The following is a 19,264-nucleotide window of genomic DNA, read 5'->3' as shown; positions in this document are numbered from 1 at the left end:
GTGTCTGTCTCCCTGATCCGAATTGGGAGCTGGTTCCACAGGAGAGGAGCCTGAAAGCTGAAGGCTCTGCCTCCCATTCTACTCTTACAAACCCTAGGAACTACAAGTAAGCCTGCAGTCTGAGAGTGAAGCGCTCTATTGGGGTGATATGGTACTATGAGGTCCCTAAGATAAGAAGGGACCTGACTATTCAAAACCTTATAAGTAAGAAGAAGAATTTTAAATTCTATTCTAGAATTAACAGGAAGCCAATGAAGAGAGGCCAATATGGGTGAGATATGCTCTCTCCTTCTAGTCCCCGTCAGTACTCTAGCTGCAGCATTTTGAATTAACTGAAGGCTTTTCAGGGAACTTTTAGGACAACCTGATAATAATGAATTACAATAGTCCAGCCTAGAGGAAATAAATGCATGAATTAGTTTTTCAGCATCACTCTAAGACAAGACCTTTCTAATTTTAGAGATATTGCGTAAATGCAAAAAAGCAGTCTTACATATTTGTTTAATATGCGCTTTGAATGACATATCCTGATCAAAAATGACTCCAAGATTTCTCACAGTATTACTAGAGGTCAGGGTAATGCCATCCAGAGTAAGGATCTGGTTAGACACCATGTTTCTAAGATTTGTGGGGCCAAGTACAATAACTTCAGTTTTATCTGAATTTAAAAGCAGGAAATTAGAGGTCATCCATGTCCTTATGTCTGTAAGACAATCCTGCAGTTTAGCTAATTGGTGTGTGTCCTCTGGCTTCATGGATAGATAAAGCTGGGTATCATCTGCGTAACAATGAAAATTTAAGCAATGCCGTCTAATAATACTGCCTAAGGGAAGCATGTATAAAGTGAATAAAATTGGTCCTAGCACAGAACCTTGTGGAACTCCATAATTAACCTTAGTCTGTGAAGAAGATTCCCCATTTACATGAACAAATTGTAATCTATTAGATAAATATGATTCAAACCACCGCAGCGCAGTGCCTTTAATACCTATGGCATGCTCTAATCTCTGTAATAAAATTTTATGGTCAACAGTATCAAAAGCAGCACTGAGGTCTAACAGAACAAGCACAGAGATGAGTCCACTGTCTGAGGCCATAAGAAGATCATTTGTAACCTTCACTAATGCTGTTTCTGTACTATGATGAATTCTAAAACCTGACTGAAACTCTTCAAATAGACCATTCCTCTGCAGATGATCAGTTAGCTGTTTAACTACATGCATGTGTGCTGTTGACTTGTAACAGAAAAAAAAGGTTTTCAACATACAAACAAAATTTGTCAAGAAGTCAAGAGTTTCTTACAAATGTGTTTAGAACAATGACTAGTTTAATACAGTGACTTAGTTCAGTGATTCTCAACCGGGGTGCCGCGGCACCCTAGGGTGCCGTGATCGATCGTCAGGGGTGCCGTGGGTATTTTTCATATTCGCGATTACCATGAATTATTTATTTTATCCATAAAGCATAAAACGACTCAGCCTCGCGTGCTGCAGCCTCGCTCTTGTCTTAAGGCGGGACAATAACAAGGAGGCTGACGGCCGATTAAAACAGTGCCGTCTCCTTCAAAAGCTGTCTAAAATGCGGAGCTGTTGGTGTGTGTGTCAGTGCCTGTGTGTGCGCGCGCACGGAGTTAACAAGCTGCAGACTGCGAGGGAGGGGGTGGGTGAGGGAGATTCCTGAATGCAGGCGCGACACGTTCAGTGCGCAGCGAGCACGGAGCAGAGAGAGGATTTTAACCCAAGTGAACGTTAACAAAACGGAAACATGAAGCTGCCTTTACTTCTCTCTGAACTTTCTCTAAAGGTGTGATTCTGCCGTTACCGTCCTGTTCACACCATGTGCGCGTCGTATGCTGAATTTATGAGATCATGAGATGAAATAAATGGTCAAATATCTTTAAAAACATATTTAAAAAATGAGAATATATGAATGAACTGAGCCACAAAAAAAAAACAATGTTCAGACGCAGAGATCACAAAAAGCAGGTAAGAACTCTGAACTTTAACAGCTGTTATTTTCCAAAGGTATTTATTTGTTCAATCTTGAGCTTAATGCAGTGTTTAAGCACAAAACGTGACTGATGAGGAGAAACAATTTCAGAAATGCAACAGAAACAACCACAAATCAGAAAAAGTTGGGACTGTATGTAAAATGAAGATAAAAATAAATATGTTGCACCATTCCCAGTTTCTCCACTCACAGAAGCCAAACGTTCTTCCAGAGTTGTGTAATTATACTACAATAGTAGAATATAAAGAAGGGAAAAAAAAGAAAAAAAATAGACAATATATTCGTCAATCGCAATTATTTGTCTGACAATTAATCGTCTCCAGAAATTCGTAATTGTGACAGCCCTACTTGAGATCAGAGCGCAAAATGCTTGAGGATTTTCGAAATGCGGTGTTTTCTGTATCGATTTTCTATTGCGATAATTGGGTTCTGCGCAAAACCAGAGGTAATAGCATTATAATATTATTTTGGTTGGTGGTGTGCCGCAGGATTTTGTAAATACAAAAAGGGTGCCGCGGCTCAAAAAAGGTTGAAAATCACTGACTTAGTTGCACTGGAAAAATACTCCAAACAGCTAGAATAAAGAAAAACAGAAACCTTAGCAGCTTCAACCATTTTGGCGGTGGCATCAGCCAGCAGTTTTGCAGCTGAAAGCAGCTTGCGTGAGTTCTCCAGGTCTGATTCACCCTCTGCATCCATCTTGATGGCATTGACCAGATCAGAGGTAGCCTGGGCGAGGATACGTGCCTGTCGAACCATCTCACCTGGTTAAAAACACAACAGGAATTAAGTGGAAAGCGTTCAAAGGAGAATTATTGGAAGGATTTGTGTAACGCAGGCCATGAGTTGAAAACTGGATCCACACTGAGGTGAGTCCTTGAGGTTAATGAGGTCTACACAGTACCGATTCAGAGACAACATAGACTCATCATAAAAAAAGGACCATTAGAGGATGTGCTTTGTACAACAGCAGAGTGAGTCCAAAGTGCCACAGGAGTCATTGATAAGATTCTACATATCAGTCATCAATTCTGTTCTTTGCACATCTGTCATAGTTTGATTTGGATCTAATCTGGTTAAAAAATAGCCTGTACTTCAAATAACTAACAGCAGTCCCCGCACTGTCCTTAAACACAGCAGACCCTCATACATAGGACACCATACCTCAACAAGTTCCCACTCTTAGGCTCTAGAGACCAGTGAGTATCTGGACAACCCAATAAGACCAATTTGTTTCCACAAGTTATCATAAATAATTAAATATCACCCCAATACTGTACAACCACCCCTTTCAGCTGTGCTGCCAAATTCTGTGCTAATCTAATGCTGTGTACCATGTTTACATAATCACTTATACAATCAATGGCAGCAAGACAACTGTATTATCCCAGTCATTTTATTTATTTATTTTTTGGGGCACCATCATGGACTAGAGCTGGTAATCTGTGTGTAGTTAAGCAGTAACACAACCTGGAAAATAACTAATTAAATGGTCCAGCTGTCTCTTTCTACTAATGTTCTTTTACTTGATGTAATCAGTTGGCCATGGACATGGTTTTCCATGTTTTCAACTTCTGGTCAAATGACTGAAGAAACCATTGGAGTAGAATGACATTTTCTAAAATACTTTTAGAACACATTCTATGCACAATCACATTTGATGTCTATATTTTGATGTAAGCCTTTTTTGGTGACATTCTTAATACTTGCAATAGTCACACTGTAGAGTAATGATTCATGTGAGTTCAAGTACCAATTCTTTTCTCAATAAGGTTGCAATTTTGTGTCATTTATTTGCGGTGTTCTTTTTTTGCAAATGCCTTGAATGTGAGAATATAGTCCAGTTCACCCCCAATACATTTTCAGGTTCAACGATTAGCAGAACAAAAACAGTAGGCACTTTGTGACCTCACACAGGGTACTAATAACTCCCTTCACTTACCAGCATCTCCCATGGAGCTGAAAATGTTCTCAGTGACATCCAGAATGCGATCGGTGGCTTCTCCGTGGCGTCCAATTGGATGGCCTCCACTAGCATACTGTTTGATGTGTTGAAGTAATTCATTTAGGGCCTGGGTGACCCCTGTGGCAGCCACGCCCACTTGTTTCAGCAGGCCTTCATCACTGGTAGCACCCTGTGAGGCCTCCACACAACCTTCTACGGACTTGGCCACCAGCTTTCCGGCCTCAATCAGCTGCTCCTGGCACACTGGAGAGCTTATGGTTGGTGCCACCACCTAGAGATCCAAATCGAAGAGCAACTTAAAAGAAAGCACTGAACTTTAAAAAAATGAGAGAGGGAAGAAAAATGAAGCTCCATGTGGACAAACTATCACAGAGCAAAGCAATGCCACAGCTAAAATCACCAATCACAAGATTTCTTTTTGCTAGGCTAATAAACGCCAAAGGTGAACCATTCTGCAGCCTTGTAATTCTTAAGTTGTTCAAACATATTCATGAGATTTCAGTCAGTTGTAACCATCTTATCTTGCCCTTTTGCTGCTGTCAACAGTAACTATAACTGGATTAAACTGAGGTCAATACCTTGCTCACAAATATGTGCACAAACATCTTCAACCACATTCAAACTATTACACAATATATAAGCCTGACAAATTTCTATGAACTTCTGTTCAGTATTTTATTTTTGGAGCTTGTGATCCAGCTGGATGGAAACCCAGTCCAGTATCGTACTTTTGTAATTGGTGGCAGGGATAAATATTCCTCGCAAAGTTCTTCTCAAAGTGAGCTGAAGTGTGAATGACTGCTGAGAACTTTACTCACCCGTGTGCAAGCCACCAGCTGAGATGTAGAAAGAGCACACTGAGTGGCTGCAGCAATAACCCGGTTCTGTTGGGTTGAATCCTCAGCTTTCTGGGCCACGTTCTTAGCTTTTAAAACTAGCGCTGCTGCTGCATTAGCCACAGCCTTCGCTAGCTGCATTAACATGTCCTGCAAATGGTAAACACAGACAACAACTAGCATTATCATCATTTAATTACACGTTGTTGAATGGGGAAAAGTTATTGATCAATCAATGAAAAATCATTCAACATATATGGCCCTGATTGAACTGATGGATAGAATTTATGCTGCCTTAGATAACAACGAATTTGGAATTGGTGTGTTTTTAGACCTTTCGAAAGCGTATGATACAGTAAATCATAAAATCTTGCTTTCTAAGTTAAATAAATATGGATTTAAAGCTGTTGTTTATAAATGGCTTGCAACAGGACAGTAATTACTTTGCCCAATCAAATTTCTTGCTCTCTTTATTCTGTGACTAAATTATTTCTTCCTTTCCACTGACTTGTGTGCAGCTGTCAATGTAATATTTCCATTTTACAACATAACCACTATGAAATAATCACAAAATAACAGTATATCTCTGGGTCACTGTACAATTTAAAAGATAATAACATTTATTATTTTTGAGTTATTGTGTTAAACTGGAGGGGATGAACTCACTCGTTCATTTATTTATTCATCTTATCACTCACTGCATTTTTTGGATCGTGAGTGAGGCAAGCTTTCGATCATGCTGCTCATTCCAGACTGCAGTCATGAAAATTCAGTAAGGTATGTCTTCTATAATACATTCCAATTCTAAGGTAGAACTCTACTAGTGTATACTAAGGTATAGCTAAATATCTAAAAAAAGGAAGAGTAGAATAGAGTAGAGCCACTTAGGTGCTTGGCCTTGAGACCGAGGGATGGTAGGTTGAACAGCTTTTTTATCCCATGGGAACTCTAATAATTATTATTGATTATTACTGATTGGAGATCATAATGAGTGGATGGTCTGCTTAACCCAACACTTCGATGGTGTACTTGTATATGACTGCCTCAGACAAACAAGTATCTGTGTTGGAATTCTATAGCGTTGTTCTTGTCTACGTTCTTGTCTTCACAAACGTGAAAAGCATGTTATGCTAATCATGGTGTGACATAGTAAAAGTTAAGCTGGAACCAACCTGGAACTGTGGATCAGTGTCCGACTCCCCGATTTGAGAAAGCAGCTCACCACTGGCCTGGCCCACATTCCCTGCAGCCTGTAGCAGGTTCTGACGTGGCTGAAACCCAAAGGACAAGTGAGACAACTGAGCGCAGATAAAACAGTAGACAGGATCGCACTCTCTAGAGAGACACCTAGTTTTAATAAGGCAGATGTTCTTATATTTACTTTGACTTCTATTGCAGACAAGACGAGCCACAGATATTTAATGTTTTAGGTGGTCAACTTAATTTTATTTGTTAATATGCAGCCATTCCTAGCTTTAAGGCCTACAACACATTCCAAAAAAAGTTGGGATGGGGCAAATTAGGACTAGTTTTAGGGTAGAAAAAAAAAAAATCACAACAGACGATGTCAACAGGTGATTTTAACCATGATTTGGTACAGCAGTGTCCTTCAAAAGCTGAGTCTTTGAAGATCAAAGATGGGCAGTGGATCTACAGTATGCTAACAAATGTGTGAGAAAATTATTGAAATGTTTAAAAACAATGTTCCTCAAAGAAAGATGGGATGGGATTTGTATATTTCTCCTTCTACAGGGCATATCATCATTAAACAATTCAAGGAATCTGGAGGAATTTCAGTGCATAAAAGCCAAGGGTGTAAACCTAAGATGAACAACTGTGATCTTCAATCCCTCAGATGACACTGCATCAGGAAGACTTTCATCAATAGCTGATATAACCACACAGTCGAAGGATTAGCTTGAGAAACCTTTGTTCAACAATATTGATTCGCATTCACAAATTCCAGGGAAAGCTTTCCTGTGCAAAAACGAAACCTTACAGTAGTGTTCAGAATAATAGTAGTGCTATGTGACTAAAAAGATTAATCCAGGTTTTGAGTATATTTCTTATTGTTACATGGGAAACAAGGTACCAGTACCAGTAGATTCAGTAGATTGAAATTGGGCTATTAGTAAAAAAAAGTAGAAAAGGAGGTGTTCACAATAATAGTAGCATCTACTGTTGACGCTACAAACTCAAAACTATTATGTTCAAACTGCTTTTTTAGTAATCCTGTGAATCACTAAACTAGTATTTAGTTGTATAACCACAGTTTTTCATGATTTCTTGACATCTGCAAGGCATCAATTTTGTTGGTTTGGAACCAAGATTTTGCTCACTTACTAGTGTGCTTGGGGTCATTGTCTTGTTGAAACACCCATTTCAAGGGTATGTCCTCTTCAGCATAAGGCAACATGACCTCTTCAAGTATTTTGACATGGATTAATCTTTTTAGTCACATAGCACTACTATTATTCTGAACACTACTGTATGTTAACTTTGTCCAAAAGAGGCGTAGAATTCTCTGGGCTCAGAGACATCTGGGGTGGACCATCACACAGTGCAAACATGTACTGTAGTCAGACAAATCAGTAGTCTAGATCTTTTTTTTTTTTGGAAGAAATGGACATTGTGTGCTATGGACCAAAGACAAAAAGAAGCATCCAAGCAACAAATGCAAAAGCCAGGAAGTGTCATGGTATGAGGTTTGGCAATGACCTGGGTAATTCACACTTCTGTGAAGGCAGCATTAATGCAGAAAAGTATTCACCTTATTCAGGAAGTCAGGGTGGGCGGCATCATTTTGTCAAGCAACTTACGGTTTGCCACTGTGTCAATGATTATCCACGTGGGAACACAGTACACTAGAAGTGTCCGAACATGAGCAGCATTAATTGTTCAGTTTGTAGGTGCCACAACAACTGAAAGAAGAGGAAACTATCACTTTCAGAACGATGTTTTGAACACGTAAAGCAGAGATCTGAGTGCTGTGGACCAGCATTTAACTTGTTCCCTCCTCCACTGAAATACGAGGACCTCTCGTATCTCTCTCTATCTTTATTAGTTGGCTATGTACCACAGGCTTTTAAGGTGGCAGTAATTAAACCATTACTTAAAAAGCCATCACTTGACCCAGCTATCTTAGCTAATTATAGGCCAATCTCCAACCTTCCTTTTCTCTCAAAAATTCTTGAAAGGGTAGTTGTAAAACAGCTAACTGATCATCTTCAGAGGAATGGTCTATTTGAAGAGTTTCAGTCAGGTTTTAGAATCCATCATAGTACAGAAACAGCATTAATGAAGGTTACAAATGATCTTCTTATGGCCTCAGACAGTGGACTCATCTCTGTGCTTGTTCTGTTAGACCTCAGTGCTGCTTTTGATACTGCTGACCATGAAATTTTATTACAGAGATTAGAGCATGCCATAGGTATTAAAGGCACTGCGCTGTGGTGGTTTGGATCATATTTATCTAATAGATTACAATTTGTTCATGTAAATGGAGAATCTTCTTCACAGACTAAGGTTAATTATGGAGTTCCACAAGGTTCTGTGCTAGGACCAATTTTATTCACTTTATACATGTTTCCCTTAGGCAGTATTATTAGACAGCATTGCTTAAATTTTCATTGTTACGCAGATGATACCCAACTTTATCTATCCATGAAGCCAGAGGACACACACCAATTAGCTAAACTGCAGGATTGTCTTACAGACATAAAGACATGGATGACCTCTAATTTCCTGCTTTTAAACTCAGATAAAACTGAAGTTATTGTACTTGGCCCCACAAATCTTAGAAACATGGTGTCTAACCAGATCCTTACTCTGGATGGCATTACCCTGACCTCTAGTAATACTGTGAGAAATCTTGGAGTCATTTTTGATCAGGATATGTCATTCAATGTGCATATTAAACAAATATGTAGGACTGCTTTTTTGCATTTGTGCAATATCTCTAAAATTAGAAAGGTCTTGTCGAGAAGGAGAGAGCATATCTCACCCATATTGGCCTCTCTTCATTGGCTTCCTGTTAATTCTAGAATAGAATTTAAAATTCTTCTTCTTACTTATAAGGTTTTGAATAATCAGGTCCCATCTTATCTTAGGGACCTCATAGTACCATATCACCCCAATAGAGCGTTTCGCTCTCAGACTGCAGGCTTACTTGTAGTTCCTAGGGTTTGTAAGAGTAGAAGGTGAGGCAGAGCCTTCAGCTTTCAGGCTCCTCTCCTGTGGAACCAGCTCCCAATTCAGATCAGGGAGACAGACACCCTCTCTACTTTTAAGATTAGGCTTAAAACTTTCCTTTTTGCTAAAGCTTATAGTTAGGGCTGGATCAGGTGACCCTGAACCATCCCTTAGTTATGCTGCTATAGACAGACTGCTGGGGGGTTCCCATGATGCACTGAGTGTTTCTTTCTCTTTTTGCTCTGTATGCACCACTCTGCATTTAATCATTAGTGATTGATCTCTGTTCTCTTCCACAGCATGTCTTTTTCCTGGTTCTCTCCCTCAGCCCCAACCAGTCCCAGCAGAAGACTGCCCCTCCCTGAGCCTGGTTCTGCTGGAGGTTTCTTCCTGTTAAAAGGGAGTTTTTCCTTCCCACTGTCGCCAAGTGCTTGCTCACAGGGGGTCGTTTTGACCGTTGGGGTTTTTCCGTAATTATTGTATGGCTTTGCCTTACAATATAAAGCGCCTTGGGGCAGCTGTTTGTTGTGATTTGGAGCTATATAAATAAAATTGATTTGATTTGATCTCCGGTGCTGGATAAAGGCGCTGAATTTGAAAAATCCACCCAAACGTCCCTGTCTGTTCTTTTCATTTTATGGAGAAAAAAACCACACCGCTAGATCTTTACCCAGAGAAATTATTGGACTATAATGCTCCGTTGAAGAAGCCACGGCGGATGCTAGTGAAATAAACGGGTAAGCTGTGTTTGTAACATTAGCTGCTATCTTATTTACTCATTTTCTGGCATCTGATACAACCAAACACTGCATTAAATAACACCATACGTATATTAACGCTACATAATCTTGGCATTATGGTGGTACTACTTGTCGGGTAGTATTTTAACTTGATTGTGCTTTCAGCGGCACTGTGTGGCATGGAGCTCGTAGTTCCTCATAGCAAAACTGTCCACACTGAGTGACAACACAAAGTAGTTAAAAATAATCGAGGGCCACTTTTTCATGTCATCTTCCCACTCTGTTATTACCCGTGAATGAGTTAGAGTCGATCCCTTTGAGCTTTTCAAAAAGGTTTTTGTTTCTATCCATGTATCTTGGAAGTCCTAATCCAAAACGGAAATGCCTCTGCTGTAAAAGTGGGCGGGGCTGAATAAAGTGAATTCTGAGGATATTAGAGCAACATATGCTGCCTTCACTACATCTTTGCCAGGGACGGCCATGTATTTTTCAACAAGACAACGCGAAACAAATTCTGTACTACACATTACAAAGGTATTTCTGAGAAAAAGAGGGCATGGGTACTGGACTGGCCTTCAGTTCTGATCTGTCCAAACAGAGAATCCGTGGAGAGTTTTGAAATGACCAATGCAACAACCACTACCCCATACCGTTGCACACCTTAAAACATGCTTGCAGGGAGAATGGGAAAAAATAGCACCTGAAAAGCTTCATTACTTGGTATCCTCAATGCCAAAAATCACACAGTGGTAAATGTTTTAGTGTCACAACTTTGTGAAATAAAGCTGACCAGATAAAACATATGGGGTTCATATTGTCTGCAATTTTTTAAAGAAGTTAAAGCAAATTAATGATCATTGTTGGTTGTTTTGTTGTTGCATTTTTAACACACAAAGACACATACTTAATAATTTAGATTATGTAGCCGTGATGTCCCCCTCCCCAAACAAATCCAGGTGTACCTCTGTGTTTGCAGGCTGAGCGGTCTTCAGCATGTCAGAGACGGCACACGCCAGATTCTTGGCTGCACCAAGCAGCTGCTGCCCATTTCCTCCTTCATCCTCCATGAGCGCTGCCAGCAGTTTAACTCCCTTTGACATCTCCGTCAGGTTTGAAGAAATTGTGGTAACCGCACACCCCACTGCTGTGTAATCTGTCTCTGCTGGATCACCTGAGGACAGGTCAAAAATACTGAGCTTTTGTCAAACCCACTTTTACTGCATGTCTCAGAGAGAGGAGTTTGTTTCCTGAATGTACGCACGTGAACAGTGACATGTTTTTGTGTGTGTGGCTTTACCTGCAGTGAGGTTGACCATGGAAGCAGTGCCTGCTGTGATGGCGTCCACCTGGGAGTGGATCTCATGCTTGGACTCATCCATCTTGTTTTTGCGCCAAGCTTGTGATGCCTTTAAGAAAGAAGATGTTAAATTGGATTTATTCTGGTTACAAAAAAGATCCAGAAGGGATTGACCATGAACCAGTGTTCAGTCTCACAGCATCTGTTCCCAGAGGTGGCAGAGAGTCAAAGTCATCCAAAGAGGCCTGGGCAGCCTGGACCGCCTGCATACTAGAGTTGATGGTTCCAGTCAGGGCTTGTTGGGCTGATGTCTGTGGACACACAATCACTTGATTCACTATTCAGAATCATTGTTAAAAAAACAAACAAACAAACAAAACAAGTGATAACTGTTCATTTTGATGCAGTCACGGTAAAAGCAACAGCTGTGAGAAAATTTAGTGCGCCTGCATGGCCATTACTCATAGACGCAGCCTGTTAAAATCAAAACAAAATGCTAAGTGTTGTATGTAACGGTGAAAATCTAAAAATATCTACCTGTTTGATCAGGCAACGTCGCAGAGACAATCCACGTCCATGTTAACAGTAGCAATAAAACAGCTGAGAGGTGCACGTTAAAAGAGCGCACTGCACCGCACAGAAATTTTGACAGACTCATTCAAATAAAATTTAAAATAAAGCCTATCAACTCCACTGAGGAGAACACTACAAAACAGGAAAAACTGAACATACCACTCACCCAGTTGTAAAGACTTCCAAATGTAAAGTCCACAGCATCAAAGAAGCCCCACGCACACATTGTGTACGTGATCGCCAATCGGAGAACAATGCAAGTCCACTAGTCTTCAGGTACAGATCGTGCACACGATCGCCGGCCAGAAAATAATGTCTAGGTCCACTACAAGTCCTCACACAGATCCCCAGCCAGAGAACATGTCCAGGTCCACTCATCCTCAAGTACAGATCGGGTGTGTGATCGCCGGCCAGAGAATAATGTCTGACAGAAGCTCTGCCTTCAGCTCAAGTTGTGGTATTATTGTGTCACGTTAGATAGAAAGTCCATTATCTCCTGAAAATAATGTATTCTGACTTTTCTAATGTAAGAAACACATCTGCATGTCCAGATAGCTTGTGAAAAACAGCACATTAGGTTCCAAAATCTGACAGACTCTGAAAAAATTAAGAGCTTTGGGGTGAACTGTGTCGTTTCCTCTGTAAATCTGAGCATCACTTTGAAATAAAAGCTAAGAAGCTTCATCATCGAACATAACTGCATTTGTTTCACTCTGTCTTAGGCGCCTTGGGGCAACTGTTTGTTGTGATTTGGCGCTATATAAATAAAATTGATTTGATTTGATCTGTCTGTCGGCCATCAGGATGTTTCTGCTCATTCTAAAATGTACGTCACATAACGAGAAATGCCGAGAATTGCTGAGGAAGACATTTTCCAGAAATGGACTTGCTAATTCGGCCAGGGAGAGGAATATTTAACAATAATACATCAAAGACCACTAATTACTAGCGCATGTGCGTGGATAGACTTACAATCATGAATACTTTGATGCTGTCTTGCTAACTGGGATGTTAAAAAACATGTCCTTTAAGAGTACAGAAGAGATGATGTGTACTAAGGTCACAGTTATTCAGGTTACACCCAGTCACAGTTGGTATACTTCCAGAATATACGAGTGATATTTGTTTTACCAGTGGAGGCATGTGTCCTCTGTGCATCTGTCCACTGGTGATGTGCTGCTTGGCCTGAGGCATGGAGCCCATCTGGAAGCTTTCAGGACCGCCGGCTCCTGAGCGCATGATGGCTGGCAGAGCCACAGATCCCGTCTCAACCTTTCCCACCCTGTTGAACTGCTGCTGAAGGACTGTGGACCTGAAAACAACAATATAACATGAAGGGAAAAAAATCTTAAGTCTAATACTTTTACATAGTGTGCCAGCAGCCTTTGTAATATTTACGACAATGTGATATTTTTTAAGGCAGCTGAGAGGTTATGGAGTCAGTCATGGTCATGTTCCATCAAGCATCCTACAAAGACTGATTTAAATTACGTGTAGAAATGATACATTAACCATTGAGTTCACCTTAAATCAGAGTAAATCTGCCCATACATGAAGGTTTTAGGAGAGACTGCAGAGTTGTCTCTCTAATCCATTTATGAACAGTCTTTTCTGAAAGAAGCCCATATAATAATGGGACAACTCAGAATACAAACTTCACCTCCTCATAGACATTACAGTGTTCTTTTCAATGTACCTGTTCATTTTTGCTAAGTAAAACCGTCATGTCAAATAAATGATGCTGTTCAAAACACGAACAGTGCAATTTGCACTGTTCGTGCACACCCATGCACTTTTTTTTTTAAATAGTGTAAATTCATAACATAAGTCATCTCAAGGTGCATCACAAGGGTAACGTCTAACCTTACCAACCTTCCAGAGCAAGCAACTTAGCAAAAAAAAATAAAAGCTCCCTCAACCCTCTTTTTGTTGTCATTGTATTTTTTTGTTATATAAACCAAACTCTCAGAGTAAATGTACCATATTTCCTCTATTAAATGAGTAGGTATTTAGTGTTTTCCAATCATGCTCTGGCCCGGCGCCTAAACGTGGCCAGCCTTTATTTAAGACTGACAATTATTAACAAAATGCTGCTTGTTGCCTACACTGTAATATGGTGTTAAGTTTCACACAGATATCCCTGAGTGTGGCGACCCAAAGACAACTGCTTTAGATCAGAGCCCTCTGTGTCGCTGCGTACCTGCTCTGAGCCCCTCTCCATAGCCTGACATGCACCTCCCAAACTAAATGTCAAAATGACAAAGACCGCAAGGGCTGTGATTGGTCACTTTTCCAGTGTCCCTCCCTCGTCTCCCATCATATTTTAAAAGTTTTTGCAGTGTGTATGCTGATTACATTTTGATCATTGATCAAAAAGAGAAACGTTTGGCAGAAAGGTCTGCTAATATGACCAACTTTACAACATAGAGTCGAAAAAGTACAAAGATACTAAAATGACCAGCAATTACTCGATGGAAACTGCACACAACGTTGGTGATCGTAAAGAAATGGAGCTCGTTGAGGGACAAATGGGTCCAGAAAAAGGGGGGAAAAGGAAAAACAACAACAAAAATCAACCAGGAACCACAGAATGTATATATACCAGGAACAGTGGTAGTGCAGGCAGAAAGAAAGTCCTGCCTTGTTCTCCACGTCACGCCCCCTACTATTCCGGTGGTAAATTGCATCCCAATAATGTGACTGAGAACTTCGAAAGGGTCACAATGACGCTGACATCATTGCGTGGCCACGGAATTATGGAGTTGTAGAAGCATAAATCAGGCTTTAGGATTTTAAAACACCACTCTGCAGCAAACTTAGAAAAAAGAGTGACTCGACTAAATGTAAGGTTTTTAATGCACATAATGGCTGGTGTCGCCGACCAAACAGTCCCCCCTAAAAATCGGTCCACTCTGTCTTCACTGTGCATGCATCATCAGCCGCGGTTCACCGATTATCACGTCGTTTCTGCTTCAAACTTCACTCTAAGCGACAGATATCAGAAGCTTTGTACAACAATCATTTCCACATAAATTCAGCATTATTTCATCATAAAAGACGGAGGAAGTGACCAGAGCGCCACAGCTACACGAGCTGCTAGCTAGTTCACTGCGTGTCGGTCATTTCAAAGCATCACCAAGTATCGCTTCGTTTCTGCTTAAACCGGCCTCCTTTCTGTTTAAAACTGACTTCAAAAATTTTTAAGAGGTTTTACCTTGTCATCTGACGGTTAATAATCAGATTAATCCATTTGATCGCTTTGGGTGAAGAGACTCTGTCTTAGATGAGCTGTTGTGGTCTGAAATGACGCATGCGCAGTGGAGGCAGGGTGGACCATTTGGTCTGCAACACGGACACTTATTTAAGCCAATAAATAATATTTTTCCAGTTCAGACGACGGTTCATATGGAGAAAAATAAGGTTGTAGCTTGTTGTCTACCTTCCTGAGGTTAGAAACTAGTGTTTGTTTTTCTACAACGTTTCTCTTAAGATTACTGAGCTGTTTACGAGTTTGACAGATGGACCGTCCCAGTCAAACTCCTCACCATCAAGAGCTGCTCAGCTGCTGGTCTTGTTAGGAGAGACGGCATCCATCCCACTTTGGATGGAGCAGCTCTCATTTCTAGAAATCTGGCCAATTTTCTTAAATCCTCCAAACCGTGACTATCCAGGGTTGGGACCAGGAAGCAGAGTTGTAGTCTTACACACCTCTCTGCAGCTTCTCTCCCCCTGCCATCCCCTCATTACCCCATCCCCGTAGAGACGGTGCCTGCTCCCAGACCACCAACAACCAGCAAAAATCTATTTAAGCATAAAAATTCAAAAAGAAAAAATAATATAGCACCTTCAACTGCACCACAGACTAAAACAGTTAAATGTGGTCTATTAAACATTAGGTCTCTCTCTTCTAAGTCCCTGTTGGTAAATGATATAATAATTGATCAACATATTGATTTATTCTGCCTAACAGAAACCTGGTTACAGCAGGATGAATATGTTAGTTTAAATGAGTCAACACCCCCAAGTCACACTAACTGTCAGAATGCTCGTAGCACGGGCCGAGGAGGAGGATTAGCAGCAATCTTCCATTCCAGCTTATTAATTAATCAAAAACCCAGACAGAACTTTAATTCATTTGAAAGCTTGTCTCTTAGTCTTGTCCATCCAAATTGGAAGTCCCAAAAACCAGTTTTATTTGTTATTATCTATCGTCCACCTGGTCGTTACTGTGAGTTTCTCTGTGAATTTTCAGACCTTTTGTCTGACTTAGTGCTTAGCTCAGATAAGATAATTATAGTGGGCGATTTTAACATCCACACAGATGCTGAGAATGACAGCCTCAACACTGCATTTAATCTATTATTAGACTCTACTGGCTTTGCTCAAAAAGTAAATGAGTCCACCCACCACTTTAATCATATCTTAGATCTTGTTCTGACTTATGGTATGGAAATAGAAGACTTAACAGTATTCCCTGAAAACTCCCTTCTGTCTGATCATTTCTTAATAACATTTACATTTACTCTGATGGACTACCCAGCAGTGGGGAATAAGTTTCATTACACTAGAAGTCTTTCAGAAAGCGCTGTAACTAGGTTTAAGGATATGATTCCTTCTTTATGTTCTCTAATGCCATATACCAACACAGTGCAGAGTAGCTACCTGAACTCTGTAAGGGAGATAGAGTATCTCGTCAATAGTTTTACATCCTCATTGAAGACAACTTTGGATGCTGTAGCTCCTCTGAAAAAGAGAGCTTTAAATCAGAAGTGCCTGACTCCGTGGTATAACTCACAAACTCGCAGCTTAAAGCAGATAACCCGTAAGTTGGAGAGGAAATGGCGTCTCACTAATTTAGAAGATCTTCACTTAGCCTGGAAAAAGAGTCTGTTGCTCTATAAAAAAGCCCTCCGTAAAGCTAGGACATCTTTCTACTCATCACTAATTGAAGAAAATAAGAACAACCCCAGGTTTCTTTTCAGCACTGTAGCCAGGCTGACAAAGAGTCAGAGCTCTATTGAGCTGAGTATTCCATTAACTTTAACTAGTAATGACTTCATGACTTTCTTTGCTAACAAAATTTTAACTATTAGAGAAAAAATTACTCATAACCATCCCAAAGACGTATCGTTATCTTTGGCTGCTTTCAGTGATGCCGGTATTTGGTTAGACTCTTTCTCTCCGATTGTTCTGTCTGAGTTATTTTCATTAGTTACTTCATCCAAACCATCAACATGTTTATTAGACCCCATTCCTACCAGGCTGCTCAAGGAAGCCCTACCATTATTTAATGCTTCGATCTTAAATATGATCAATCTATCTTTGTTAGTTGGCTATGTACCACAGGCTTTTAAGGTGGCAGTAATTAAACCATTACTTAAAAAGCCATCACTTGACCCAGCTATCTTAGCTAATTATAGGCCAATCTCCAACCTTCCTTTTCTCTCAAAAATTCTTGAAAGGGTAGTTGTAAAACAGCTAACTGATCATCTGCAGAGGAATGGTCTATTTGAAGAGTTTCAGTCAGGTTTTAGAATTCATCATAGTACAGAAACAGCATTAGTGAAGGTTACAAATGATCTTCTTATGGCCTCGGACAGTGGACTCGTCTCTGTGCTTGTTCTGTTGGACCTCAGTGCTGCTTTTGATACTGTTGACCATAAAATTTTATTACAGAGATTAGAGCATGCCATAGGTATTAAAGGCACTGCGCTGCGGTGGTTTGAATCATATTTGTCTAATAGATTACAATTTGTTCATGTAAATGGGGAATCTTCTTCACAGACTAAAGTTAATTATGGAGTTCCACAAGGTTCTGTGCTAGGACCAATTTTATTCACTTTATACATGCTTCCCTTAGGCAGTATTATTAGACGGTATTGCTTAAATTTTCATTGTTACGCAGATGATACCCAGCTTTATCTATCCATGAAGCCAGAGGACACACACCAATTAGCTAAACTGCAGGATTGTCTTACAGACATAAAGACATGGATGACCTCTAATTTCCTGCTTTTAAACTCAGATAAAACTGAAGTTATTGTACTTGGCCCCACAAATCTTAGAAACATGGTGTCTAACCAGATCCTTACTCTGGATGGCATTACCCTGACCTCTAGTAATACTGTGAGAAATCTTGGAGTCATTTTTGATCAGGATATGTCATTCAAAGCGCATATTAAACAAATATGTAGGACTGCTTTTTTGCATTTACGCAATATCTCTAAAATCAGAAAGGTCTTGTCTCAGAGTGATGCTGAAAAACTAATTCATGCATTTATTTCCTCTAGGCTGGACTATTGTAATTCATTATTATCAGGTTGTCCTAAAAGTTCCCTAAAAAGCCTTCAGTTAATTCAAAATGCTGCAGCTAGAGTACTGACGGGGACTAGAAGGAGAGAGCATAGCTCACCCATATTGGCCTCTCTTCATTGGCTTCCTGTTAATTCTAGAATAGAATTTAAAATTCTTCTTCTTACTTATAAGGTTTTGAATAATCAGGTCCCATCTTATCTTAGGGACCTCGTAGTACCATATCACCCCAATAGAGCGCTTCGCTCTCAGACTGCAGGCTTACTTGTAGTTCCTAGGGTTTGTAAGAGTAGAATGGGAGGCAGAGCCTTCAGCTTTCAGGCTCCTCTCCTGTGGAACCAGCTCCCAATTCAGATCAGGGAGACAGACACCCTCTCTACTTTTAAGATTAGGCTTAAAACTTTCCTTTTTGCTAAAGCTTATAGTTAGGGCTGGATCAGGTGACCCTGAACCATCCCTTAGTTATGCTGCTATAGACGTAGACTGCTGGGGGGTTCCCATGATGCACTGTTTCTTTCTCTTTTTGCTCTGTATGCACCACTCTGCATTTAATCATTAGTGATCGATCTCTGCTCCCCTCGACAGCATGTCTTTTTCCTGGTTCTCTCCCTCAGCCCCAACCAGTCCCAGCAGAAGACTGCCCCTCCCTGAGCCTGGTTCTGCTGGAGGTTTCTTCCTGTTAAAAGGGAGTTAGTTTTTCCTTCCCACTGTAGCCAAGTGCTTGCTCACAGGGGGTCGTTTTGACCGTCGGGGTTTTACATAATTATTGTATGGCCTTGCCTTACAATATAAAGCGCCTTGGGGCAACTGTTTGTTGTGATTTGGCGCTATATAAAAAAAATTGATTGATTGATTGATCACCTCCCCACCTCACCGGCTGTAGTGTATGAAGGGTCAAAGTGATCAAAATTAATTTAAATATTGAATGTGGTAAATATGAAAGCAGTAAAACTTTGAATGTGGTGAATATGAAAGCAGTAAAACAATTAATGTGGTTAAGTGAAAGCAGTAAATATTTAATGTGGTTAAAAAAATCAAAAGGGTAAAACTGGACTTGATAAAAATGGAAGGTGTGAAGTACTAAACATAAAAATGAGTGACGTAAAAAACAACATCTGATTAATACTGCCCCTTTGAAAATTAGACATGTTACTTTAACACAAGTTTAGACTCAAAATCTTCGTTAAAGTGTGCTTCCCACCAATGGGATAAGTAACGTTAAACGGTGCTTTCAAGCAGACTACAGACAGTCACAAAAACACTTACCTCCGTCGCTTTCAAGAAGCTGTGGCCGAGTCGCGGTTATCCTGCCTCCGGGTGCTCGCCGGTCGGTATCCGT

General features: G+C 40.3%; 1 protein-coding gene across 1 annotated transcript in view; it reads right to left on the bottom strand.

The window, feature by feature from the left end:
- tln1 (talin 1) overlaps positions 1 to 19,264 on the bottom strand; it is a 198,656-nt gene that overhangs the window by 85,060 nt on the left and 94,332 nt on the right. The window contains 8 exon segments of the mRNA XM_034193096.1: positions 2,608 to 2,774; positions 3,953 to 4,247; positions 4,795 to 4,962; positions 5,985 to 6,083; positions 10,706 to 10,914; positions 11,041 to 11,149; positions 11,238 to 11,351; positions 12,745 to 12,925. Coding sequence (XP_034048987.1) covers positions 2,608 to 2,774; positions 3,953 to 4,247; positions 4,795 to 4,962; positions 5,985 to 6,083; positions 10,706 to 10,914; positions 11,041 to 11,149; positions 11,238 to 11,351; positions 12,745 to 12,925 — 1,342 coding nt within the window.

Source organism: Thalassophryne amazonica, chromosome 17 (genome assembly GCF_902500255.1).
Source record: "Thalassophryne amazonica chromosome 17, fThaAma1.1, whole genome shotgun sequence".
Lineage (NCBI taxonomy): Eukaryota > Metazoa > Chordata > Actinopteri > Batrachoidiformes > Batrachoididae > Thalassophryne > Thalassophryne amazonica.
The sequence above is the reverse complement of the archived record's forward strand: the minus strand, read 5'-3'. Positions and strand labels throughout refer to the sequence as shown.